This window comes from Sorex fumeus, unplaced genomic scaffold (assembly GCF_029834395.1).
Source record: "Sorex fumeus unplaced genomic scaffold, SorFum_2.1 ptg000026l, whole genome shotgun sequence".
NCBI lineage: Eukaryota > Metazoa > Chordata > Mammalia > Eulipotyphla > Soricidae > Sorex > Sorex fumeus.
In genome coordinates this window covers 5,641,078-5,668,338 of record NW_026606083.1, presented here as the reverse complement: position 1 = coordinate 5,668,338, position 27,261 = coordinate 5,641,078, and the positions used below count along the sequence as shown (strand labels likewise).

The window sequence follows — 27,261 nt, the reverse complement described above, 5'->3', positions numbered from 1 at the left end:
TTGGATTGTGGAAACAAGTGGCTGCCAGGGACTCTGCTTGGGTGGGCACAGGCCAACCCGCCCCCTCCAATTTACTTTGGTCTGTTCAGCTATGCATGGGTCGAGCTTAACTGCGGCTTTTGACCTCTTTCCAGATTTATTTAGGGGTCTCTGAAGCAAGGCCAGTAGTAGAGCTTACAGAGTGGTGCTGAAGTTGGTTCATGGGGGTGACTGCCAGTGCTTTCATGTGTATTGGAAAGTTGGGGGAGGTAGCCCATCTGAACTCTGAGAAAGCCATGAGCTTGTATAGCTGAGCCAGAGGTGGTTTGTGGGTGTGGCTCCCACATACTAACTTTTGGCTGATTAATTTCTTGGTAAACTTGGGTCCCAAGTTGTTGGGGTCTGGCCAAAGGCACAGCGGCAATTTTTGGGTATCAGGAAGTCTGAAGGCATCATCAGGCTGCTGATGTACTCGCCCCACAGGTACAGGTTGACATGTTGATGGCACCATACTCCTGCTTATAAACTTCTTGACAGTATATTCCATTAAGATAATTCCCAGTTTGGGGTTGGAGTGCGGTACAGCAGTCAGGGCATTTACTTTGCCTGTGGTTGACCCAGGTTCAATCCCTAGCACTAATATGGTCCCGAAAGCCCCACCACATCTGAATGCAGAGCCAGGAGTTAAGTCCTAAGCACCTCTGAGTGTGGCCCAAAACCAAAAAATAAAAAGATTCACAGATTCTGAGTCACTCCCATATTCAGCTTGCCTTTGGTACTTGAATTTTGCCAAATATATTTTTCTGCATTTCAGGGTAGTATTTTAGGAGCGAAATCTTTTTCTTTTCCTTTTTTTTCTTTTTGGGTCCCACCTGGCCAATGCACAGGGGTTACTCCTGGTTCTACATTCAGAAATTACTCCTGGCGGTGCTCAGGGGACCATATGGGATGCTGGGAGTCAGACCTGGGTCGGTCACATACAAGGCAAATGCCCTACCCTCTGTGATATCGCTCCAGCCCCTAGGAGTGAAATCTTAATGGGCACATTTGCTGAATGCCTTCTTGGTTTCGTAACGTTCCTGATTGGAAGTTGTAAGTCTCAGAAAAACTGGGGTCATTGCCAAGTTTTGCTTGGTGCTGCGTCTCATGGTCCCAGTAGAAATGGGGGGAGTGGAGTCAGCGGTGATCAGAGGGGCAGGGCACATGGAAATGAGATCGCTCAAATGGTACCACTCTGTATGTGTGCCCACATGTGGGTGGTATGAGCACGAATGTACATCAATGTGTGGGTGAATTGGTGTGTTAACAAATGTTGATGTGAGTTTACAGAGTGAGCTGTGCATGTGTGCATTCGTGTCTGTGTGAGTGAGCTGCTTGTGTCTGAGTGTGACTTGGCATGAATGTGCATCTGAATCGTGTGTGGAAAAACTCCCTCAGAGGAGGGGGTCTGTGGCTCAGGCTCTGTGCCTTTACTGTGGCCTTGTTCTCTTAGCAGACTGGGCAGGTTTAGTTGTGGAGTCCTGTACTGTCAGCCCCAGCTCCCTGGTGTACAGTCCTCAGAGACCTTTCCAGAGTGATCACAGTAGCTGCGCTGCAGAGCATGCCCTCCCCCCTTCAGCTCTGAGGACTCCCCTGGCCTTGGATCTCCCTGGTTCCATGAACCCTCATTCTTGCAGCATGAGCCTGAGTTTATCTGTGGCTCATTTGCCTCTCTCACTGCCTCTGGCAAAATGATGAGGGAACTGCTTGGCTGTGAAGAGTCGGCACAGTGGGAACCTGGCTAGCTTGACTGTCTGCATGGTTATATGAGCCTGTGAGGTGTGTGTGTGGTACAGCATGCATGACGGCACATGGTCTGCCATGCAGACGTCTCATCTTCCTTGGATTTTTGAGTTGCAGGTCTGCTTTAGTTGTACAGCTGAATGACCCACTAATAGTATATATCATGGAATTGTCACCATGATGAGTCTACTTCATATCCATCACTGTACCATTCCACAATTAATGGAGCCTTTCCTTGTGAGGATTTTGAAAATCAGCTCTTAGGGACTTAGAAACATACAGGGGAAATCTCCCGCCAGGAGTTCACCTCCATCTGTGAATGGAGGTTTGTTCCCTTTGAAAAGTCTCACCCTTGACCAGCTCCCCTCTGACACCCACCTATTCTCGTTTTCTGTGAGCTCAGTGGTTGGATTGATTTATTAGAATCCACTTAGAAAAGAGATCATATGCCTCTAAGGTCTATCCATATTGTCACAAATAATGAGATTTAATACTGCAAGAAGCATGGTAGTACAGCGACATTATAAAGTCATGTTTTCATCTTCTTACTTGGGTGGCTCGGGGTTGTTTGGATTGTTTGGGATATGCCTGGTGGATTTCAGGGTTTATTCCCAGCTCTATGCTTGCGTACCCATGTGGTGCCAGGGATTGTACCAGGATCAGTCTCTCAGCCACATGAAGACAAGCATCCAAACCCCTTGTATTCTCTTTTTAGCCCTAATTTTTTTTTTGGCATGGGCGGCAGGGGGGGTGGGGGGGTGAGGAACACCTGGTACTGCCCAGGGGCTCCTCCTTGCTTTCTGCTCAGGGTGATAACTGGCAGTGCTTAGGAGGACCGTCTGGTGCTGGGAATCAAACTGGGGCTGACCACATGCAAAGCTAGTGCCTTAACTTCTGTATTATCCAGCATCTTTGAAAAACTTTGGGTGGGGGTATTTAGACCATACTCAGTGTATTTGGGGGTGAGGATAGACCATACTCAGTGCATTCTTAATATTTTGAGGAACCCCCAGACTCTAGGGGCTTCACCAGACTTAAAATTCCACCAGCAGCACTTGCCCAGTCCTGCTTTGCACTGCCTCAGCAACCACGGTTTCCTGGCAACTCCATGTTGCTTGCCTGGTAGGTGGGCAAGCTTCTCACTGTGGTTTTGATTGGCACTTCCTAATGGTTAGTATACTGCTGAGCCTCTTGGTTGTTTGTGTATTTTCCTTAGGGAAATTTCTATCCAGCCTTTTGCCTGTTTAAATCAGGGTGAAAAAAATACGTGGTGAGTTTCATGGATTCCCCTTGTGATTGGGGTATTATTACTTCCTTGTTAGGCATGCGGTTCCGAATTTACCCACTTTCCCCGTTTCATGGGCTGCCTTTTCACTCTTTACCCTTTGATACAAAGAAGGTTTAAATGCCGATGTGGTCCAGGTTATCTTCTGTTTTTGCTGCCTGTGACTGGAGTTGTGACAGTGAATCTCTGTCATATCAGTATCATGATACCTTTGTTCTAGGTCTTCCCAAATTTTGTTCCAGAATTTTCTGTGTCTAATTATAGTCAGGACTTTCTGTTCTCACTCAAGAAGGGAGATGGTCATCACTGGTCAGAGCTTATGACGCTGGATAAGGAGCTGGCCTGGCATGCTGCTGACCCTGATTCGGTCCCCTGAACGTCCCCCCAGCACTGCTGGGAGCATTCCTTGACCACAGAGCCAAGAGAAGACTTGGCTTGCAGAGGAAGACAGCTCACAGTTTCATAGTAATGTGGCATAATGGAGGGTCACTCATGGGCTTTGTGGGATGATTCAGATTGTGCAGCTGGGAAGAACTGGTGTGCTCTGCCAGCAACTGGCACCAGTGCCCTTGGACAGTTCAAGTCAGAAGGCATTTCTCTTCCGAAAATGCCTCTGCTGACTGAAGAGGAAACAGAGCTGAGGATGCTAATCCCAGGGCCACATTCAGTCCTGTTCTCCTCCTTTCTTGACTGTGCACAGTTCATCCAGGAGACATCTTGTGCAGACTTGTCCCAACAGTTGTTCTGTAGGTTTGGTTAAGGGGGCTTCTCTCTGTGTGTACCACTCCACTCTTCTGCTTATTCTTTGCCTTTTGAACTGTGTCTGCATTTGCAGCAGCAGAACCAGAGCAGATGGCAGAGGGAACCATCCTCAGAACACAGCTCAGTCAGGCCTTCTGTTCTCTCTGCAGAGTCCGCCTAGTCGAGAGAGGGTCTCCTCACAGTTTGCCTCTGATGGAGTCAGGAAAGGTAAGTGAGAAAGAAGAGGTGTGCTTTCCTCTGTGACATGTGTGTGTGTGTCTCAGTATATAGACTTTGCAATTTTTGAAAATTTTGTTTTGTAGGATTTTTTTACCCTCTGAAGTTCTGTTTTTATTTTATTTTATTTATTTATTTTTTAATGTAAGGTGTGAGGACTTGGTTTAACTTTAAACACAGAAACCTAAACCCCAAGGACCGTGGCCCCTTCTGTCTTGTTATGCTCAACATGGCTTCCATTTCCAAGCATACCTTAAGTACTGCTCTAGTACTAGTTATCATCCCCACAATCTAGCCAGCAGGAGAGACAGAAAAAGTGGCAACAAAGATAGCAGGCCTTACAGCTCAGATAGTGAAGGGACTGCCAAGTAAAGGGTACTTTGAGGGCCCGCTCGGGAGGGGAGATGCGGGCTGAAAGTAGACTATAGACCAAATACAATGGCCAGTTAATACCTCTATTGCAAACCACAACACCCAAAAGGAGAGAGAAACCAAAAGGGAATGCCCTGCCACAGAGGCGGGGTGGGGTGGGGTGGTGAGGATGGGTGGGGGTGGGATCATTGGTGGTGGGGAATGGGCACTGGTGGAGGGATGGGTTCTCAAACTTTGTATGACTGAGACATAAGCACAAAAGTTTCCAAGTCTGTAACTGTATCTCTTGGTTGATTCATTAAAAAATAAAAAGAAAAAAAAAAGATAGCAGGCTTTAAGTAAGAATCCTAAGGTTCTACAATGTAAAATAATTGGTCAGAATTAAGTCATGCAGCTACATCGTGCAGCTACATCGAGCTGAACAAAAGGTTGGGGAAGATTATATCGACGGACTTTATCTGAGCCTAGAACAGACCAGGGTGTCACTATTGTAGAAGTGGAAAAAGAACGTTCTCCCGCCTGCAGAGAGACGGGGAGACTAGGTCAACTAGTTGGTAGTTGGCCACCAGGGCTGTTTCATAGAAGCAGAGGGAGGAAAAGGAAATAAACCAAAATGAGGCCTCTTGTCCCTTGTGGAACCCAGCTCCCTCTCTACCCAACGGAGCCCTGGAAGTACCCTCGGTCGCATCTGGGCACCAGATGAGGCTCTTGGGTTTGCCTTGGTGGTGGAGTTGGAGGGGTGTTTTCCACCCATCCTGAGACATCTGTTAGGTCTGTGGGGACACCAACCAGAGCCACACTTTACACCTCTGACTTTAGGTGTGAAGAACTGTGCAGGAATTTCACCATCTGTATTTCTCTGGTCTCACTCTCTGATGTTGCTCGCTGACCCTCTACTAAACACCTCTCCCCCCAATCTGCACAAATATTTTGTTTGTTTGTTTTGGGACCACACCCGGAGGTGCTCAGGGCTCACTCCTGGCTCACTCCTGACTCAGGAAACTCCTGGCAGGTTTGGGGGATCACATGGGTTGAGAGGAATTCGGAGCTCTTCTGAGCTTCAGTTTCCTTAAGGGGGGAAGAGATGCTTGATGCGGACCTTGAAATCAAAGACAACCACCCTGCGCCCTAGTCTCCTCCTCCACCTAAAGAGGAGGAGACTAGGGCGCAGGGTGGGAGCTGCGGGCACCCTGGAGCAGCCCCACCAAGTTCTGTCCTGGCTACAGAACTGGAACCCATGTGGCCTACTAGACACAGCATTTCTCTCCCCTTCCTGAGCTGCCAGGCCAGCGAGTGGCTGCGTAGAGGCACCAAGGCCCGAGTTCATCTCTGGCACATGGCCACTGAGCCTCAAAAGGTGTGTCCCCTATTTGAACAAACAGGGTTCACTAAAATTGCTGCTTCTGTTCAAATTCTTTGGTTTTGTTTGGCTTTTGTTTTCTGGGACATACTTGTTGGTGCTCAGGACTCACTCCTCGCTCTGTGCTCAGAAATCACTCTCGGTGCTCAGGAAACCATATGGGGTATTAGGGATCAAATCGCTTGCAGGGTAAACACTTCAACTGCTGCACTGTTGCTCCAAATTCATCGGTCCCAAATTCATTATTTTAAGACCACTCTGACCCCAGCTATACCATAGCAGTGATCCTGTTGAGATGTAGTTTCAGACTGCAGGTAAGGAGAGCTTTAAAGTCAGACTCAGTTGACTTCAGAGAGATCCAGCATGTCATGAGACTGAGGGAGGGAGCTCTGTGGTCTCTCTCATCAGGACAGAACGGACACCTGTTTTCTTCTCTCAAACAGATCCTTCCGGGAGTCCGGATCATAATTGCCAATCCAGAGACGAAAGGACCGCTGGGAGATTCACATCTGGGAGAGGTGCGTGGAGGTGTCCAGCTAGGTGAAGTGTCCTGGCCATCAACCTCCACACCTGGGTTTTGGTTCCCCAAATTTCACATCACACAGTTTTCCCTTTTAGTCTTTGTCTTTTTTGGGATATTTTTGTTTGGGGGCCACACTTGGTGGTACTCAGAGGTTACTCCTGACCCTGTGCTCAGGGATTCACTCCTGGCAGACTCAGCAGACTCTAGGGGTGCCAGGGATTAAACCTAGGTTGGCTGTGTGCAAGGCAAGCACCCTCTTTGCTGTACTGTCATGTCAGCCTTTCTTTCTATTTTACTATGATAGTTTCCCAAAGCACAGAGGCCAGGTGAAAGGGCCAAACTATCAGAAAGTTGACCATATATCCACGTTGCTTTTGTAGAGTCACTTTATGCCCGTGAGGCCCAGCACACAGTCCTTTGGATTTGACAGCTTGTCAGCTTCTCAGTGCTTCTACTCAGTGGGATTCTTGGTAGGCAGATGGGCCATGAGCTGCTCTTGGTGTATTGCTTTCAGCGTCTCTTCAGATACTAGAGCACAGTCCCAGCTGTCCTGCTCTGCAGTCCTGGCTGTGCTGGTTTCTTCACTGGGTACGGCCAGGCAGGCTCCTTGCTGCTTGGGGGAGATATCTTGGGCACCCTCACCTTGTTCCATTGGTTCTCTCAACAGATCTGGGTGCACAGTGCCCACAATGCCAGTGGTTATTTCACGATTTATGGGGATGAGTCCCTGCAGTCAGACCATTTCAGCTCGAGGCTGAGCTTTGGAGACACACAGACAGTGTGGGCCCGAACAGGCTATCTGGGGTTCCTGCGGAGAACAGAGCTCACAGATGCCAGTGGAGGTAAGAATCAGCTGGCGAGCTGAGAACCAAGCCGTGAGCAGCTGCGTGTGAGAAGGCGGCCCTGAATGAGGTGTGTGGGAGCTGTTCTGCCGTGAGCAGAGTAAGCAGTGTGATTTGCTGTCAGGATGGGGTGCCAGGCTGCCTGCTGACGGCCCTCCGTCACGTCTGTTAGCCAGCCTGCAGATGCAGCATGAAGGCAAGCAGTGAGGGGGCTGTTCCTGAAACTAGCTGTCCACTCTGCTCACTCCCTTGGTCTCCCCAAACAGAGGTGCTGAGTGCTGGCTTCTCCCCAGGTGGGAGCTGAGATTGTTTCATAAATATTCTCTGCCAGACCAAAATCTCCTGAGATAAACTCCCTGGAAAGAATTGCATGCTCCTGACTGAGTGGACACAGATCTGGGGAAGGGCAGGAGGCCTGACCCCGCGCTTGCAGCTTGGGGAAGGTGTGGAGCTCCAGGCTTCTGTGAGGCATCTATTGAGAGATGGGAGTTTGGTAGTGGTGCAAGTAGCTCGGGAGGCAGTTTGGTCTCTTTGGTTCCTGGGGGTGGCACTTGCTCTTGTCCTGACCCTTGAGAACAGGAGAGCCTGCCGCAGTCTTGGGGCAGTGGTTATGATCTGCATCACATCAACCTCGAGTTAGAAAAGATGTGGTATCACTTGAAAGCTCAGGATTTCCTCCAGACTTGCGTATCCACTCACACTCCAGCCTGAGACCTTGCCTGCTATTGGTGTGGAACCCAGCTTGCAGTGCATCTGCACGACCCCAGTGTGCAGACCTGCTGAGAGTGAATTCTAATTCTCAGAAGCTGAGCTCACTTTTTCTTTGATTTTTTGCATTGAATCACCATGAACAAAGTTATAAAGATATTTATGATTGAGTTTCAGCTATCCAGTGTTCCAGCACCAATTCCTTCACCATAAACTTGCTTATTCTGTGCAGTTGGCACATGCGAGGGATGAGGAACTTGAGCTGGGCCATCTGCCACCTCATGTTGAGAGGCACCATGAGGCAGGAACAGCAGTTGTGGCCTCTGGACTCTGGGTGTTGAGCTGGTGTAGCCACGTGGTCTAGGACAGGGTCATGGGTTCGCTGTGTTAGTACTGACCTGGGAAATGCCTTGGAGGTGGCTGGGAGGCTGAGAGGCACATGGCACCCTGGCACCTGGCAGGTCTGGGAGACAGCTGGTGTCCTGGAAGCTCTCTCTCTGTGTCTCTGGAGAGAGTGTCAATACTGTAGAGTGTTGCAGTGGGGATCACTTGGGTTTCCTGTCTCCTCAACAGAGCGCCACGATGCCCTCTATGTAGTGGGAGCTCTGGATGAGGCCATGGAGCTGCGGGGTATGAGGTACCACCCCATAGACATCGAGACTTCTGTCATCAGAGCCCACAAAAGTGTTACAGAGTGGTGAGTGACAGGCAGGTGTCTCCATGCCAGTTGTGGATAGAGCCAACCAGAACTGGCCTGAAGTGGACACTGGGAAACCGCAGAGTTGGGGGGATGGGAGGGAGGGTGAGGGTTGGTCTTCATGTTTGATCTAAATCTGGCCTGTGGTCACCCTAGGCCCGTGTCTTTGTTGCTCCTGAGAACAATTCCATGGTCTGGTCCCATGGAATTGTTCTGGTTTACAGACAGGATTTAGACAGGGACAAGAAGTTCTTGAAAGCCTTCAGCTGTGCCAGCAACCTTGAGGATGTGAGCAAGCCTGTGGGTGAGGCCGCCACGACTGTCATCTGTCCAGACTGGGTCACTGCTGAGTCAGGGCCAGTTGCTGGCCATCTTCCTGGAGCTGTGACTCCTTTCAATCTTTCTGGATGGCTCTGCTGTGTCCCACACTCAAGGGCCAGATGACCAGAGACAGGGCTCATCTCTGTGGGGCCTGGGACATTCTTTCAGGGTATACTCTTGCTGTCAGTGCCTCATGGGCAGGTGGCCTGTCTTGTCCTGGTTCAAACTCCTCCCTCTGTGCTGGAACAGTCGTTGACAGACTGTGCTTCCTGAGTGTCAGGGGTTCCAAAAGCCCTGAAAAGATGGAGCAAATCCCAAGCTCTGCTTCCACCTGCCAACCTCAGCACCCAATGGTGCTGCCTTCGTCATTTTGCGGGCTCGCCTTAGTTCCCAGAGCAGTGTGTCTAGTTTCTGTGGAGCTGTATCAAGCTTCTGAGCCTGTCTCAACTCCACTTTCCCTAACAGTTCTCATTCTCAGAATCTCATTGCCGCCACCCTGAGGATGCTGTCACTCCCCGTGTCCCCTGTGCACTTCCTGCTGAGAGGGTGCAGGGGTCGCCCTGCCTCTGGCTCCCTTTTGTCCTCGCAGGAGCAGATTCTGCCCTGATCCCTTCCTTGGGTGCCCCGAGAGGACAGCAGCTCAGCTCACTGTGGACCACAAGTACCATGATGAAAAGACACCCAAGGGGTCATATTGGGTCTGATGTCACCAGCAGGGCTTGGGACCAGCTCTAAGGGACAGTCCCCTCAGACCACACTTCTCCCACGGGGCAAGAATTCATGTTACACACTCCAAATTGTCCCTCTACTTTGAATTAGCACATTGGTCGTCATGAACAAAATTGGCATTCCCTCCCCCCACAATAGTCTCTCACTCTTGGATGACATTCACAAGTTTCCCCCACTGCTTTCTGCCTGCCAGCTGAGATAGAAAGTGTGTGTCTGGTATGAGAAAGCAGATGCCAGACAAGAAGATGCCACCCTGGCCCCATCCTTCACAGGCACCCTGTGGCTTCGGGAGACTGGGGTGGCAAATATTAAAGTCCTCCTCCTCTTTAGAAACTAGACTCTAGAAGGTTCCTTTGGCCTCAAGTGGGAAGCTCTAGTCTTGAGCATTCACATATCTGATACTCTGGGTGACTGCCCTGAAAGCTCCAAACACATGTCTGGAAGGGCATGTTGACTCTCAAGAGTTGCCTGTCCACACCCACTAGTCAGTGTCCAGTCAGCCCCTACTGGAAAGGACCACTGGTTCGCACAGTCCCTGGGCTGTCTGGTCTCGGTGGTCAGTGGCAATGCAGGCCAGTCTTCTCCACGTGCTGGTTCCCCAGGAGGTGTTTCTGGCCGCACTGTGTGCTGCACAGGACTCTAGTGTCATGCATGGGCCGTGCAGCTGGGTGAGGGGCTGGAGTTGTTGCCACAGAGTCCAGGAGGAAGTGGCCACTGTGAAGGCAGAGCCTTGAACTGTGCCCAGTGGTCAGGCTGGTGTGGACAGTCTAACGTGGGCATAGGTGCTGTGCACTGATGGGTCCTCTCTTCCAGCGCCGTCTTCACCTGGACAAACCTGCTGGTGGTGGTGGTGGAGCTGGACGGGTCTGAGCAGGAGGCCCTGGACCTGGTGCCGCTGGTGACCAACGTGGTGTTGGAGGAGCACTACCTGGTGGTGGGCGTGGTGGTGGTGGTCGACATCGGCGTCATCCCCATCAACTCCCGGGGCGAGAAGCAGCGCATGCACCTGCGGGATGGCTTCCTGGCTGACCAGCTGGATCCCATCTATGTGGCCTACAACATGTAGTCCTGCCTCTGGGCCCGAGACCTGTCCAGAGGCTCGTGTCCGGCGCGAGGGAACATCTGCAAGAGTGTAGCCTCTTTCCCGTGGAGGTGAGGAGACCACGTGGGCTGGTCGGCATGGGTGGAATATGAGACGTGAATTAACACTCAAGTTTGTTCAGAAGGACTTTGGGTTACTGCCTTCAGTTTGTTGGAAAAGCCCATTTCAAAAACTTTTTTTCCTTTTTTCTCTTTTTAAAATATCGGATAATCAGTGCTTTCCTCGTCAACGTGGTATTTTGTTAAACCAAAATAGAATTAAAAATTATTCTGCCCTCCAGATGGGATCTTTTCCACAGTTCATGTAGTGTAACAAAAATTGTTTTCTCTGTTCTACTGTGTCATGGAATCCAAATGACATGGACCTGTTACTCATTTAAGCCATTGCTAAATCTCATCCTCTTAGGAAAGTTTGTTGAGGTACGAGTAAACCTTCCAAACTGCACCTTCCAATTAGATTCTAGCAGCTTCTTCGTCAGAGATGTGCTGAAGAGATGAAGGCTGGCTTGTACAGCCTTTGGCGTCAACACAGAGAGAATGAGAAGAAATGATCAATAAGGTGTATTTCGGCAATTATCTTGCAAATATCTTTGTACTAAACTAAAAAGAAAATAAGTTAACTTCTTCCTATGTAATTATGTACAAAACGTTTAATTTATTTTGATCTCTTTAGAAGTATAAAAGAGAAACATTCAAGAATATTAAAGTCTTGTAATGTTTGCTAATATAAAAAAAGTGTTGTATTATCTTGCGTGGATAGTATCACAACAAATATATATATATGAAATATAAATTCACTAATGACAAAGGAGACTCCAGGTTCGATGCAGACCCTGTCACTTGCATGGTGCCCTTCATGTCCTGTAGATGCAGATACTGCGAGCAGCACAGCGCCAGAAGCCCCGCCCTTCGCCACACTGGTGGCCAGTGCAGGGGGTGCTGTCACAGGGGCAGAGGCTCAGCTCTAATAGCTGCACTTCCGGGCATTTTTTTCTTTTGTTTTTTTTGGTCATGTCACCTTTCCTTCCTCGGTGTGACAGAAATGAGAGCCTCTGGTCGTTTGCAGTGCATTGTGTTAATTCCTCTCCGGTGGCCTCTGTGTGGAATGGACAGTTTCTGGAACAGCTTTAATGAACAGATGTGCACAGGAGGGGTCGCAGGGCCAGCTCCTGCCCTGTCGCCTGAGATGCCTCGTAGGGCACTGTTCGGAGTAGCCTGCGCGTTACCCCCTGGGGACTCTGGCTCGGAAGCCCTGGCCCACTCCTGGCTGCTGCTCCTCACAGCCCTCTGATGCTCCTTGCTCGCCTGTGCTGTCCATGATGGGGTCAACCTGCTTGTGTCCAATAGAGAAGAGGCATCAGCCATGCCCAAGGGACTCTCCGTCCGCCCGCCCACCCACGCCAACCCTGCAGTGGCCACTGTGTCTGGACTGGTGTGTGACTGAGATTGTTGCTGGGCCGTGTCAGGTCCCCTGTGACAGCGTCAGCAGCCCACACCTGCCTCTCCAGTGTGCCAGAAGTCAGCCACTTGCTAAAATGCTGACTCCTGAGATCCAAGGCTAATTGTTTTTTTAGAAAAAATTAAGCGGCATATTTTTTTAATTTGTCTGCATGTGAGGTGCACCCTCCCATTTCCAAAAATCATTTGACTTTTAAAATAGCGTTTGACTTCCTGAGGTGTAAAAATATTTCTGTACATGTTTCAGACATACATCTGTACAACCCTCTGCTTCCCAGTGGGAAGACTGCACCCACATAGAAAGAAAAGGCATTTTCTTGCACACACCTTTGTGAGAAGATGCCAGTTAGGAAGCACATTGTAAGGGAGCTGTGTAGTTCCACTGAGGTGGACATCACGGCTGTCCCCAGATCCACATCAGGGAAGAAGGCCCCTGGAACTGGATCTGAGGTCCAAAGTGCAGGAGCCAGGATGGAGGTCTCCTGTCGGGGACACTTGGGTACCACCGTTTCAGCAATAAGGATGGATTGTTCTGTGTTAGAAACTGTACTGTGGAAAAATCACTCATGAGAGCGTGACACTGTTTGTCCCGTGACCTTGTGCTTTGAAGTCAGACAAAACCATGTGATCAGCAGAGGGGGGCACCGAGAACATTGAAACCCAGACTGGACCCAACAGGGCGGCTTCCTCATGGTGCTTGTTTATTATATATATTTAATCCTGCTTGACACTTTACCCAAGGGAGACTGTCCCTTTTATCAGTTGAATGTTAGCAGCGTTATTTCATAGAGTGTGGTGGCTGGTTAGAGAAATTGATGTGCTCAACCAACCCACAGTTTCAAACTAGGTTTTTATGTGAAAGGACAGCCACCTTCTCATATGTTAAACCACCGGTAAGCTTTGTACATCTGTGATAACGCCTGTTTTATATTCAAATGAACAAATAAAAGCTTTTATTTTTGTTGCTCTGGAAATAGCAGTTTCTTAATTGGTCCCCTGGAATGCTGGGGCAGCATGGACCGGGAAGGATGGCGCTGGGACAGGGCCATGTTGCTGACTCTGTTTACATGATTTGTCGCGTTCCTAGCACAGATGATCATACTTTGAACAATGTTTAAATTTTTGATGTGGGCATTATTGCTGAAAAAAAAAAAAAGAAATCCTATGGCAACAAATGTTTTGTGAAATGTTTTTTAACTTCTTTGAAATATATCTAAGTCTATTTGTTCACCTTTTGCTGCAGTTGTACAGATTATTGGCTGTGTGCAAGCTCTTCTGTTCGCTGAATGCAGGTGCCTGGCCAGGGCTCCCCGTGACTCTTGTGCCCCAAAATTGTCTGTTTGTATCTGATGGCGAGAAGCTCTATCTTTCGCCCAAGATCTGAGAATTCTCACAACTCTGGTCTTTGGGATGCAGTGAAGGTTAACTGGCCATCAGCGTAATGAGCATGAAAATTGTGGAGCTTCCATCTGTACTCCTCGGCTGGGTTTCACCCAGTGCCTGTGTGCTAGGGCTGTGCCAGATCAGCCCCACTGAGTGGAGGACAGTGCTGGTGGCGCTGTGCCCAGACCAACCTGTGGGATGCGGAGCCCAGTCTCTCCACTGGGCCCTAACAGCAGTGGGCACCCACACACAGGCCTCTGGCCAGCATGTGCGTGTGTGCATGCATGCCTGTGGATGTCTTTGAGTGCCTGTGTGCCGCGTTCCAGACCCTCAGGAGCAGTGCGGCCTTCCTGGATGCACGGAACAGTGCTTTGGTTCGCAGTCAAGACAACTGTATTAGTCCTCCAATGGCTTCTTGGTATACGAGAGACATGAGGGTCTGTCCACCTCAAGAGAAGCAACAGGGCAGTTTCTGTGTCATTCTTGGACAGAAAGAAGCATTTCCTTAGACCACCCTTTGTGACTTGGCTGCAGCTCACTGTGTCTTCTCTGTGGGGCTCTCACACCTCATCCTACCTCAAAGACTGATCTACGGGTCTTGTGCAGGGTCTGAGGTGGGAGCGAGGGGCTTCCTCCTCTCTGTTCTGTCTCCTTCCTAATAGCCTCAGGCCTGCCTGGGTGAGAAGAATCTGGAAAGTGGGTAGCACAAATGAGGTATCTTCCTCCCTTTCCTACCATGTAAATCAGGTGGTCCCCCCACCTCCTGGGTGTGGCCTGGAGGGGCACTGTGTGTTTTGGGGGACAGACTCACCCATGAAGAAGGCAGCAGAGGGAAATGGGAGTGAGTGGAGCTGTGCCTGTGTCTCAGGAAGGGAGGGCAGCTGTGGTCACACCCTGGCAGGCCTTCAGGGTCACCTGGGGAAGGACACTGGTCTCGAGGGTTTATGGCACCAAGGCCTGTGACTCAAGAGTTCAGACACTCCCAACAGAAAAGGTGGGACAGATGTTTCTGGAGCGCCATGCTTGGGCCTCCTGTAGTGGTGGGGCCTGTGTTGTGGTCTCATGCCAACAAGTTGGTATAGCCCATGTGGCCCCGATGCCCCTTCTCTAGACACACAACTAGAAGTGCCAGTGACAGGGGGGGTGGGAGGGAGAAACGAGCACTGTGATCAGTGAACAGGTCATTCATTCCTCATGGGGCAGGAACAATCACAGGAAAGTGACATCCGTGAAAGGAGGAGACAGCAGGAATACAAGGAGGTGCAGAAGAGCCAGGTGAGCACCCCCTCTCATGGGCTGGCCCTGGCCAGGGTGGAAGCCGGTGAGGGAGGTCCTCTGCTATCACCAGGTGGTGCAGAACAGAAGTCATGAGGGAAGGTGGATGCAGATAAACCGCTCAGCTGATAAGTCCCTTCCCCACCGTCCCTGAACTGGGGCCCTTTCCTTGGGACGTGCTTCCCACAGGTGGCTACACGGAGTCCTGCCTCTTAATGAGGAGTGCCCCCACCCTGATTGAGACACCTGTTGTCTGGGTGAAGCACTGAGAGCACTTGCTGTGCTGCCCCTGTAGATCCCCTGTGGCCTCTGCCCCTTCCTGTGGGTGCAGCTGGCTCAGAACCCCCATACCCAGAGCTGCTGACTTGTGTTGTCGTGGATCCTCAGATGACAGACGTCTCACAAGCTGCTGGCTGCCACACTGTTCCACAAGACCATCTCAGGTAACTTATATCCTGTGGTGATTGGGATGTTCCTTGAGGGAACCCCCCTAGAGAACCGTAGCCTAGTTGTTCTGGAGGGGACTCTGGTGAGGGACTGGCTAGCCCTGACATTCTGGCTCCTTGAGCTCTGGTGAAGTGGCTGGTCGTTCACAGGTTTGAGGCACCAGGGCTACCATCCCTCCATCTAGAACTCGAGGACATGCTCTAGGCTTGCCCGCATGACTCTCAATGCCACTCGCCTCAGAGGAAAGCTCTGGCCCCAGCGTGGACATTCTCCTTCCATTGGAGTTCTTCAGGTATGTTGCCATGGAAATGCTGTGTACGCCTTGTGAGTCTCAGAAACAGACTGCAGCCATCTTTCATTCTGGTCACAGATTGCGTATTACTAAATTATGTAATCTGTGTGAAAAACTTTAGAGAATTCACTTTGATTCTTAATTCCTTTCTTGAGCACTGGGAGGACTGGGATCCACCCAGTGGTGCTGGAGGGAGGTGGGTCACTTGCAGCTCTGCTCAGGGGACCATGCGGTTCCGGGGGCTCAGCCCAAGGACTCCCTCATGCCCAAACCTGTACTCAGCCCATTGTGCTCTCAGCAGCCCTGAGTTTTCTTTCAGTAGGGATTCATTTCTGAGTTCTCACAGTTGCTCTTTTTGGGGGGGAAAAAATAAAAAGGCTGAGCTTTGACTCAGCCTCATTTGCCAGTGAATGGACGACCTTGTCTGCTCACTTCCTAGCGCTGCTGGGTTCTCTTCTCCTTTCTCATCTCAGAAGGGAAGGTAAGTCATCTTCGAAGTTCCTGTCAATAGATGGTGCTCAAGTTCCGCCGCCAGCTCTACTCCTGGTGTCAGTGACTGAACTCAGACCTTCTGCATACACAGCCTATATGCTTATCCCTCTGAGCTCTCTCTGGCAAATTTTCTGACTTTATTTAGGTGTGGGGGGTGGGGCACTGTATCCACCAGGGTTCACTTCTGGCTCTTTGCTCAAAAGTTACTCAAGGGGACCGTACACAATGACAAGGATTTAACTTCTGTCAATGCAAGGCACAGAGGACTTACCCCCCTTACTACCTCTCCATCCTGCTAACATTTTATTGTGGCAAAATTGTTTATAACATTTGTTTAAGTATTTGTTTGGTGATGCAGATAGGGTGGGGAATCACACCTGGTGATGCTCAGCGTTTATTCCTGACTCTGTACTCAGGGGATCTGTGGGGTGCTGGGAACTGAACCCTGGTTGGTCGTGTGCAAGGGAAGTTCCTTACCCACTGTACTTTTTTTAACCCCCTCCCCACACTTTGTTGTTTAGCCACTGTGGTTTACAAAACCGTTAGTGAGAGGTCATCACACCTCTCCCTTTGCCTCCGTTCAGCACCCAGTCCTTATCCAGAGTAACCACTTCTCTCTAAATTGCTGTAGTGGTCCATTCCCTGACCTATCCACCCCCCCACCCCTCCTGCCCCCTGATGGCCACCATTTTTAGGTCTGGATCCTAGTGTATATGAAATTGGTGTGAAATGCTGTGCAGTCATTCACATCACTTCTAGAATTCGTTGGTATAACCTGAAGCCCTGCACCTTTTATCTGTCCGGCTTCCTATCACAGAAGTGGTGCTCAGAGGGCACCCTAGGACCCCTCCTGGGGCCAGCAATATCTCAAACTCTGGGTGATCTTAATGTCTCCAGCCACTGAATTCTCGCCAAAGGCAAAGGAAAGAGCAAGCTGATCAATGGTGGGATTAGTCTAGTCAGAAAGGGAATCTGGCCTGGCATCATGCAAAAACTGCTGTCAAGTGGCACAGGGAACACATGGGTCTAGATCAGGGCTTCTGAAACTCTGCTTCTACTCACAACCCCCTTTCTCTCAAGAAATGCAACAGAGGCCAAGTGCTGACAGAAATACCCAGGATTCACTACATGGTTGATCTGAAATTAATTTTCAGTAATGGCACATTCAGAGGCCCTTTACTTCCACACTCAGTTGCAAGTCTCATGTGGGGGTTACAGTCTGTGGATTGGGCAGCTGAAATCTGGATGTATTGAAAATAATCTCGTAGCAAAGTTCATATGTTTATTGAAGATAACGTCTGTGTATTCAATTTACCAAGTGTTAAGAGTTTTGTAGTGAAACACACCTGACATTTTGTTAACTGGTGAAAGTAAATTCACTTCAAGTAAAAGTTTATTCTCAGAACACAGTAATTTTAGATAGGGGTACACAGTCCCCTGTGGTTAACCTATGTTGGTCAGCATGTGATATATGATTGTGTTCAGCACAGAGCTAAGCCATCACTTTAAACCAGCCTTTTTTTTTTAAATACATTTATTAACCAATGTTAACACATTAAATGAATCTATATATTGCTAGTCAGAGCAGCTTACAAAATGCCAGAATGCATCATAAAACTGGACAGCCACAATGAGTAATTACAATGTGCATAGTGGCTAAGCTCGACACCTCGATTATAGCTTTATGATTTGCAGAAAATTTTTAATAATGATTCCTAAAACAATCAATTGGAATTTTACCTAAAACTTTTACAAAACCAGGCCACAATCTTTTTTTTTTTTTAAACACACAGATTTCACGCTGTAGTAACTTGGAAATGTGCAACTGTGTCAACAGAGACAAAAAAAGCCAAAGTAACACGAATCTTACTTTCATGCAGCTATCAGTTAAATAGTACATACTCTGGAATGATTTTACACCAAAAATATTTCCACAATTACTTGCTCTCATAGGGTTGGATCGAAGTTTTAAAACTTAAAAACAGAGAAGGTAAATTTTCCTGGTTACAATGTCTTTCTCAGACCACAGATTCGTGGTAACACTGACTAATTACAAAACAAGGAGGGACCCTGACCCAGAATGCCCCTGGCTGTACAATTCAGGGCTAGTATTTGCTTCTGTCCCCGCCACTTGCAACAGTATCAGGGCTGGATGAAGGACCATTTCACAGAACACAGCTCTGTTTTCACCTTTAGAATGACCCTGAAAAACCTGGAGAAAACTTTTTAAAGGTTTTACTCCTGATACTTCCACTGTGTGTGAGTGCTTTAATAAATATCAGAGGTCTAAATAAATATTTACAAATTATTTCTCTAACCTTAAAAAATAACTGATAAATTGGACTTGGTCTAAGATCAGTCTTAAAAAAAAAAAAACAAACTTGTTGAGATTTTAAAACAAAAAATGTTACGTTTTTCTATTTTATATATGTATATTAAAAAAAATCATTCGACTATCGATCCATTCCTATTGGTAATGCTTCTTAATCCAGACATTCCGCAAAATACAGACTTTTTACAAATCACGGCATCTTTAATACAAGAAAAATTGACATGCATTATTCTTCATTCTGTGTACAGTGATGGAGTTCTTCTTTAGGCAATGGCCCATTACTGTAACAGCTCCTGTGAAATGTAAGTGCTTTCTTTCTTTTTAGTTTTACCTTACAGTATACGATGTGACACCAGAAAATAGGCAATCAGATGATACTTGGGAGGGAAGGGAAGCATTGAAAATTTATATGCCTCATCTATAATTTCATGTATGAATAAAGGTAGTTTTTGGCTTTTTAAATTTTCAGTTGTTTTTGTTACAAGCACTCAGGACAAAGATGAAATGTGCAAACTTTAAATTTTAAATATTCATTTTTCTCTAAGATCCAGCTCAGTAAAAGATTACCCCAGTTTCCCTGCAATTTTAAACTACAAGATCAAAGCTAATAATTTGTTATAAAAGTTATATATTGAAAAGAAATAATGAAAAACACAATTGGGAAATATTTAAGAAAAAATATGCAGGACTAGCACCTGCTGTGTCAACCCTGTTCCCTAAATTCAATCATGTACCCACTGGCATGACCAACAGATAATGCCTTTAAACAGTGAAGGAAGCTGAACAAAACCAGCTCAACCAGGTTAAGATACATAAAGTTCCACATCCAGGTAGTATGATTTCTTTCTGACACAGATCTTGCATATAGATTACTTTAAATGTTTCTCTGTATTCACCTGTTGTTTTTTTTAAAGATCTGTTGTTTAAAGGTTAAAATCTCTGTAAAACCTAAAAACATCTTAAAATTTGCTGAAAATGCAACAAATTCTTAATTAAATTTTATTTAAAATAATACCCTCCACTGATGTTACTTATATCCTCCCGAAAAACTCTGGAGGAGCACTAACAAAAGATTTAAACTACTGTGCAAAATTTCTTCACGAAAAGTGTTTAAAGGCTGGTGCAAAATGGGAAGCAAATTCTAAACAATTTTGGCTTCTTGGAAACAAAAACCGCTGTGTCTGAGAAGAGTCCTCGTAGAGACGCTCATCTTTTCCGGCGGCAGGTACGCTTGTGTTCAGCGTGCCAGTGCTCCTGCTGACACTTGATGGAGCAGTACGACGTGTTCCAGCAACAGTGGTACATGGCCTCCTCCTCGCAGTTGTAGCACTAGGACGAGAAATCACGCTGCTTACACCCAGGGCTACACTCACAGCAAACGGAAAGACCACCAAGAACCTCCAGACACGTGTCATCTGAGCAGTGAGCACCAGCAGTACAAGCTACTTTGAAACACTACCTTTTTCATCTCCAAGGAGTCCCTCGTATAGGCAATACAAAGGTCTTGAGAGGACCCCTGGAAGATGGTGGAGAAGCAGCCTGCACATCTGGCTAAAAGATGATTTGGAGCTTCCATTAGCATCGTAACTGGTAAAATGCACTCAGTCTTAGCCCTTGGCACAGAGGCAGCCCCTGCCCTTCGAACACTGGGGCTCTCTACCCTACTCTGATCGTACAGGCAGGGAGGCTGGGATCATTGTGGCAGCTCCTCTCTATCAAGCAGCTGCCAGAGCCACCTTTGGAAGCCAGAACCAAACAACTGCACGTGAGAGACTGGGCTTACACCTGAGTCCGATACTTGGCATAATCAACAAACCCTGGGGACAGGAAGAAAACCAGGCTCAGCTGTAGAGGGTATGTCTCATCTGCCACTGCATGCAAATAGTAACCAAGATAAACATGGACACTATGTCACATGATCTTAGATATACAAAGGGTCTCCTCTGATAACAATGGGATAAAGAAATCAAAATGTTGTGTTAAGCTCCTTGCCTTGTGTGCAGCCATTTGATCGCTGGCCCCACATATGGAGACCTCCTGAGTACCATCAGGAGTGGCCCAAAATCAAAAAAAGCAGAACTAGAAAATGTCTCTATTTATAATATGACTACAACATACCAAAAATCCTGGGAGGCAGAGTTCTGAGGGAAACTTATAAACGAAGGAAATCTTATTAACTGAGAAGTCCACCTCAGAGTTAGGGGCAGAAAACAAACCCCAAATCTAGCAGACAGAAGGGTATAATGAAGATGGAACCAAGATTAATGAAACAAGATTCTGACTCCTAATCCTACAGATAAAAAGAATAAATACTATTGCACTGGTTCAGTATAAAATGGACAAAGTCTTAGAAATTCATCAATAGTACCAATACTAAAATGACAGTTTACTACCATGGTGATTTGGGAATTTTTTAAATCAACCCTGTGAGATACTGAGGACTGAACCAGAGTTGGCAACATGCAAGAAAATCACCTTAAGCTCACATTGCTTTTCATGATTTCACTGACATTTTTCTCATTTTTATTTGTCATTGCAAGGAGGGTGAAAAACAAAGGTCAGGGTTGTCTGCATGTGCTGACCTTGAGCATTTTGATTTAATTTCCACCTAGTGATTGTCAGACATTCTTCTAAATTTAATACTAGATTTTACTTTGCCTATTTGCCTTATCTTTATCACAGCATTTACTTCCCTTATGATGTTCACATACATTCAGATCTTCTACAGAATGTAGTCTGAATGAAATCAAGAATTATGGGCTGGAGCGATAACACAGTGAGTGGGGCATTTGCCTTGCATGCAGCCGACCCAGGTTCAATTCCTCCGTCTACCGTGAGTTTCCCGGCCATATAGCAGAGCCTGCACAAGCTCCCCGTGGTGTATTCGATATGGCAAAAACAGTAACAACAAGTCTCACAATGGAGACGTTACTGGTGCCCACTCGAGGGGGGACAGTGCTACATGTAAGTCATTAACGTTAACATTAAAACCAAGTTTTAGGCAGCAAGGGAACCATAAACAAAAAACATATAAAAATACACCTAACTTAAAAAAACACCTGTGATGATAACCCACCAGAAGATTCAGAAATTAAGCTCAACTTGGGCTTACATGATTTTGCATCAAATTGGCCAATACTATTTTGATCCTCAGAACAAAACAATTTAACAAACCCAATAAAAAATAAGCAATCTGCACACATATTTCTCTAAAGAAGACTCACAGTTGGCACAATGACACATGAAAAAAATGCTCAGCACTGTAGGGAAACTTTTTAAGCCCAAACCACAGTGAGATGCAACTTCACACCTGTGGGAATGTCCGTGGTGCAGCCACTTGGGAAATGGTATGGAAAGCACTCGACTAAAACTACAAATAGTAAAACCAGTTCCTATTCTTAGGGAAGCACCTAAGAGATCATGTTATACAGACTCGATGGAACACGATTCAGTTATTATTAAAAAGATAAAATTCTTTTATTACTGATGACATGGATAATGCTAAGTGAAATAAATCAGAAAGTAAAAGATGATTACTGGACAGTTGATGTGCGGAACAAAAAGCAATAAAAATAATTCCTACACACTATGAAATATAGGATGGCTACCAGAAGGGAAGGGGGCGGAATGGATAAAGGGACTCAATTTCACATCATAATGGGGGTGAGTACAGTGAAGTGTATACCTCACACCACAGCAAGAGGGTCAGGTTGTGCTCTGAGAGTATAAACCAATGTAAGCTGTGATCTGTGGAGGGTCTCAGAAGCATGGGTGAGAAGACAATGAAAACTGAACAAATGAGGCTTCAAAGTGGAGACAACCAGTGAGATGCCAATGTTGTTACATGAATGACTGAATTTATTTCTATCTAATGTATAGTTGAGGGGAGCAATATCTGAAAATCCTTAATCTGTGACGGTGATATGAGTTGCATAATCTCATCAAAATTCTGAGCAATAATCAGGAAGAGCACGAGTTGAAGGATGATGGGGACTTGCAATAAAATTTATTCTAAAAAGAAAGCTCACAACTTTGTATTTAATTTCATTTCAGGGACAACTTCACACATATCTCATGAGATTTACTTTTACTGTGCCCAAGGTGTAGCTCTAGAATCAGATTGTAAGAAATAATGGTATTTACCCACTGCTTCTTCTTGGTCTGAGAAATCAGCTGTTTGTGCTGTGTTGCTAGCTTCTTGATTTCTTCTACAAACTCTTCTTTACACTTTTCCTTCACTTGCTTACACTTTCTGTCCATCTCACCCTGCATATTGGCCACAGCTTTATTTACAGCTTGTCTTTTTTCCTCTTCCATTTCAGAACGCAGCTGAAACAAAGACACCAGTATGTTGGATTACAGTACCCCTCCCCCCCAACACAACACACACACATACACGCACACACACACACTTTATTTAAATACGGTGGTTTACAAATTGTTCGTGATTTGTCACAAGCATTCAGTATTCCAACACCAATCCCACCACCACTGTCACCTTCCCTCCAACATTTTCCCAACCATGTTGGGTTACAGTTTCTAACTAAACAATACAGCTCTGCATTTGCACTGAGAGCTCTAAAGGCATTCTGTGAGAAAACTACCTTTTGTTTTATTTAGGACCTAGCTTTTTAAACTGTGGTCCTTAGCTATTAATGGAATGTAAGGATGATAAAAAAAAATCTGAGTATTTTAAAATAAATTTTTGATTTATTAACAGTAAGTATCTGACCTGTATACCTTTTTTTTTATCTATCTATGTAACTAGAGTCACATAAAAAAAGAAGTTTATGAAACCTTGATTTAGGAAATGCAAGAGCTCAATAAAGTACAGTACCAACCCAAGACTCACAAATAAATCTCTTGAAAGAAAGCAACACACCACAGAGATACCTCCAGACCGCATGCCAGGCAATCTCATCCAGGGCAACCCAGAAGTGGGGGGTCAGGGGGGGTGGGTGAGTTCCCCTCCCCACCCCAACAGAGCCCCAGCAACCAAAAACCTCCAGAGCTCAATCACCACAATGCTCACAGACTATCTCCACAGGCTTGGACGAGCCTCATCATGAGTGAATCTGCTGAAAAACCCAGGTATGTGGGACTTGTGACTGAAATCTACAGGCTTGGATAGAGTCGAGAACGGGCTACCTCCCCCCATCTCCCTGTGCTTCTGGTATCCTAGCAGTCACACCCACGAACTGCATCTGGCACCATATAAGCTCATTATTGACCATGATCCAAAGACTCACAAATAAATCTCTTGAAAGAGAACAATAGCAGAGCAACACACCATACTCCAGACCCCAAATGACCATCCAGTTAGGAAAAAAAAATTTACTTCAGCTGTATTGCCAGATTTAAACTTTTAAACTTCCTGGAGCAGCATTTCATATTCTATACCACTGATGTACTAAGAGTAGCGTATATACACACACACACACACACACATACATACACACACACACACACACACGGCTCAACCTTTAACAACATGTTAGTAATCTCTTATACAAGGGCTTAATGGCTCCAGGGCAAAATACTTCACACATTTTCCTCTAAGGAAAGTTTTTCAGATCATTTTTAAAGGATGATTCATACCAAGCAATACAAAATAATACAAAATAATTTAGGTTCTGCTTTGGGGGCAGGGTTTGGGCGTCGGGGTGGAAATATTCAAAATATGTTGGTGGGAAGGTGTAATGGTGGTAGGACTGGTGTTGGAATATTCAATGTAATAAATTATTTTGAACAACTTTACAAAAATAAAAAAGTAAAGTACCAACCCAAGCTGGGTAGCTACTACATAGAGCATGCACCAAGGAAAACTAGATGACCCCAGTTTATAGACAGAGAAAGAGTAGCCAGATCATGCAGGAAGGCGATTCTCTCTCATGCCCAGGTGCCAGGGCTGCTTTACCTTTTCCAGAGCTTCTCTTACAACTCTCTCAGTTTCGCGCTTGTGATCAGATTTCATTCTGTCTTTAAAGTCATTGAAGATTTTGGTGTATTTGTCATGGCACATGCTTTGACATACTCCATCACTGGTGGTCTGGGTGCTTCGATGCAGCATTCTGGGTGAAGAGGCACTTAACTTCTTGGTCTGAGTTGATACAGAGACTTTTTCAATTGGCTGAGGCATTGTGGGAATTTCCTGGCTAGAACTCACGGCTTCAGTTTCAGGTTCTGGTTCCTAAAAGTGTATAGGCAGAAAGCAAAGAATTCACTTGTTCATGAATATGCTCCATTAGGATAGAGAAACACGCATGCACAGCAGTATATTAAACTGCTGCTTAAAACAGAACTGAGGTCAGAGTGGGTTAAGGGCACTTTGCCGTGCATGTGACCAACCCCAATTAGATAAACTGGAGAGAGCTCAGTAGGCTGGAGAACACACAGAAAGGTTTTATCCACACACCGCTTGGTCCCCTGAGCACCACTGCTCACCAACTACTCCAAAATTAGATGGTAAATTCTGTTTTTTTCCCACTACAATTAAATGTTTTCCCATGTTTTGGCCAGTTAATGGCAACAATGGTTCTAAACAGGAACTCCATTTACACTTAGTACCTACTGACAATTTTGACTTTTAATAAAGACCTGTGGGTAGGGCATTTGCCTTGCATGTGGCCAACCCAGGTTCGATTCCCAGCACCCTATGGTCCCCCGAGCAACGCCAGGAGTAATTCCTGAGTGCATGAGCCAGGAGTAACCCCTGAGCATCACTGGGTGTGATCCACAAAGCAAAAAATGAAAAAATAATACATTTAAAAAATAGACCAGGCATAAATTTTATACTTTTTTATAAAACGTAAAATTATCATAAACTTACTACAGTCACTTCTTTGGACTAGCATCCATATACATTACATCCCCCTCCCACCACCCTCCCAAACTGAATGTGTTTAGACTCTGTCCAGATTAACCTGGTTTTAAAATATGTGCATAGACAGAGAGACAGGACAGTGGGTAAGGCGGTTGCCTTCCATCTGACTACCCCAGGTTTGATCCCCAGCAACATACAGTCCCTGAGCATACTTCCAGGTGTGTTTCCAAATCAAAACAGATTATATATATGTATAAAATAGATCATGCATATATATATATATATATATGCGCATATGGTGCAATTTTAAGTCTGAGCTTAACTGTAGTTTCCTCCAGTTTTAAAAATGTTGTCCTAATTTATCAGTTAAGACTCTCTTTTCAATAATGCTATGAGAGGACCAGAGAGTTAACTAAGCATGACTGTGGGGAATATGCCTAGCATGTAGGAGACCCCAAGTTTGATCCCCTAAATACTGTCAGACATGAATCTATAAAAATGTTTAATAATAATAATGAAAATAATGTTATGTGAAAACACCAGTAGCTAGGGAATACAGCTAGTGCCTTCCAACTCAGCCAGACTTTGTGATTTGGATTCTCTCACTAAGTGACTTGGATTCTCAGCATGTCACAGCAGAGGAGGACAGCAAGGTCAGGAAACTGGGGGATGACAGTGCGTTTCACAAGTATTTGTGAATTCAAGTACCTTGATTTGGAAAACATTTCCTTTTTTAATTGCCACCTGGACACTGCAAGGCAGGCGACTTACTTCTTTTTTGGGCTCCACACTCTGATTCCGTCGTCCTTTCTTTGCTCTTGGTTCTTGAGTGGCCTTTAGCTGGAGGCATCACAAAAGTAACAGTTTGTTATTCCAGACATTAGAAAACTCTCCTCTAATGAAGGTGTCAGCGACAGGCCCACAGGTGAGGTGTGACTTGCTCCCTTTTGCATTAGCTTATTCAAAACCATGAAGCCACCACTTACCAACTGCCCACTTCGGAGCAGCCAGTTTGAAGTAGACAGCTGGCCCAGTTCTGGAGGGCAGCATGCTCTGCCTTTTCTGTCTTTTCAGATCAGTTTTTATTTCCCTGGCAGACCGCTGCACAAATGTTTATTATGCAAAAGGACAGGAGAGCCAGAGAGAGATGCTTTGCATATGGGAGGCTAGGTTCCAATTCCTGGCACCACATGGTACCACAGGGAGACACCCCCAAGCATAGAGCTGGGGTATAGCCAAAGACAATAGAAGGAGAAGAAAGAATCTCACCACAATGAGACATGCACTTACCTCACATCGAAAGTAACTGAAGTTTCTCACTCACCTGCTCATTACTGGTGGAAGAGATGCTGGATTCTGCCTCCTCCTCACCTCGGTCCTCATTCTTAGACTTCCAGAATCTTCCTTCTCGAAGAAAACGCTGATGCAGTTCCAGCTCATCACAGGCCTTTTTCCAGCCCATGCTGCGTTTAACATGCAGTCGGTGGACATTGACTGTGATGTCCTGAATGTTTTCAGAGGGGATCCAGGCCCTGTGGGCAGAGCTGAAGGTGGTCAGAAGCTTCTACAATGGCAGTGGGGTTTTATTCGCTAAGAAAAATTCTGATTTGCTGAAGCATTTCTGTTATGAACAGAAACTTGGTTTATAAGTGAAAATAGTGAGGCAACTTTGTTCAGTTGTCAGAGTTCTTAGACTTGCTCACAGCTCTTTTAATCCATTTCCACTCCTGAATACAATGCATGCACTCCAGCCCATTGAGCTCTCTGGTCCACATTTCATTTTGTAAAAAGTATCACTATTATCTAATCCAGCATTCTCTAAACTAGGAGGCCAACTGGTACAACGGGGCTACATCAGAGAAAAAGATTGACAAACACTGACCTACTAAAAAAGAAAAAGAAAAAGAATGCCTCAGAATTTAAAGTCTGTCTAGTAAGAAAAGGTATAATTTAACTGGGCTCCATCTATACATCTGCTAATCAAGCAGTGTAAGACAATGAGTGGTCTGAGAAGGAAATGAGTGAGTGCCACACATTTTACCTGTCTGCCCCAAACTCCTACCAGTTCTTCCTGATCTGTGC

The 27,261-nt window shown here is 46.3% G+C and overlaps 2 protein-coding genes across 11 annotated transcripts in view; one reads left to right on the top strand and one right to left on the bottom strand.

Annotated features, from left to right (window-relative positions):
* The window catches only part of DIP2C (disco interacting protein 2 homolog C), a 197,628-nt gene extending 184,263 nt beyond the window's left edge, over positions 1–13,365 (top strand). For both annotated transcript variants that reach the window (XM_056114520.1, XM_056114519.1), the window contains 5 exons: positions 3,958–4,015; positions 6,200–6,274; positions 6,947–7,121; positions 8,403–8,526; positions 10,390–13,365. In XM_056114520.1, coding sequence (XP_055970495.1) covers positions 3,958–4,015; positions 6,200–6,274; positions 6,947–7,121; positions 8,403–8,526; positions 10,390–10,642 — 685 coding nt within the window. In that variant the 3' untranslated portion in view covers positions 10,643–13,365. The remainder of the gene's footprint in view (positions 1–3,957; positions 4,016–6,199; positions 6,275–6,946; positions 7,122–8,402; positions 8,527–10,389) is intronic.
* A 4,098-nt stretch (positions 13,366–17,463) lies between these two features.
* ZMYND11 (zinc finger MYND-type containing 11) overlaps positions 17,464–27,261 on the bottom strand; it is a 96,023-nt gene continuing 86,225 nt past the window's right edge. For 4 of the 9 annotated variants that reach the window (XM_056114752.1, XM_056114751.1, XM_056114750.1 and 1 more), the window contains 5 exons: positions 26,504–26,711; positions 25,888–26,019; positions 24,274–24,546; positions 22,500–22,685; positions 17,464–19,685 (listed from right to left, as the gene is read on the bottom strand). In XM_056114752.1, coding sequence (XP_055970727.1) covers positions 19,563–19,685; positions 22,500–22,685; positions 24,274–24,546; positions 25,888–26,019; positions 26,504–26,711 — 922 coding nt within the window. In that variant the 3' untranslated portion in view covers positions 17,464–19,562. The remainder of the gene's footprint in view (positions 19,686–22,499; positions 22,686–24,273; positions 24,547–25,887; positions 26,020–26,503; positions 26,712–27,261) is intronic. The other 5 variants (XM_056114753.1, XM_056114754.1, XM_056114756.1 and 2 more) reach the window with 5 other exon arrangements.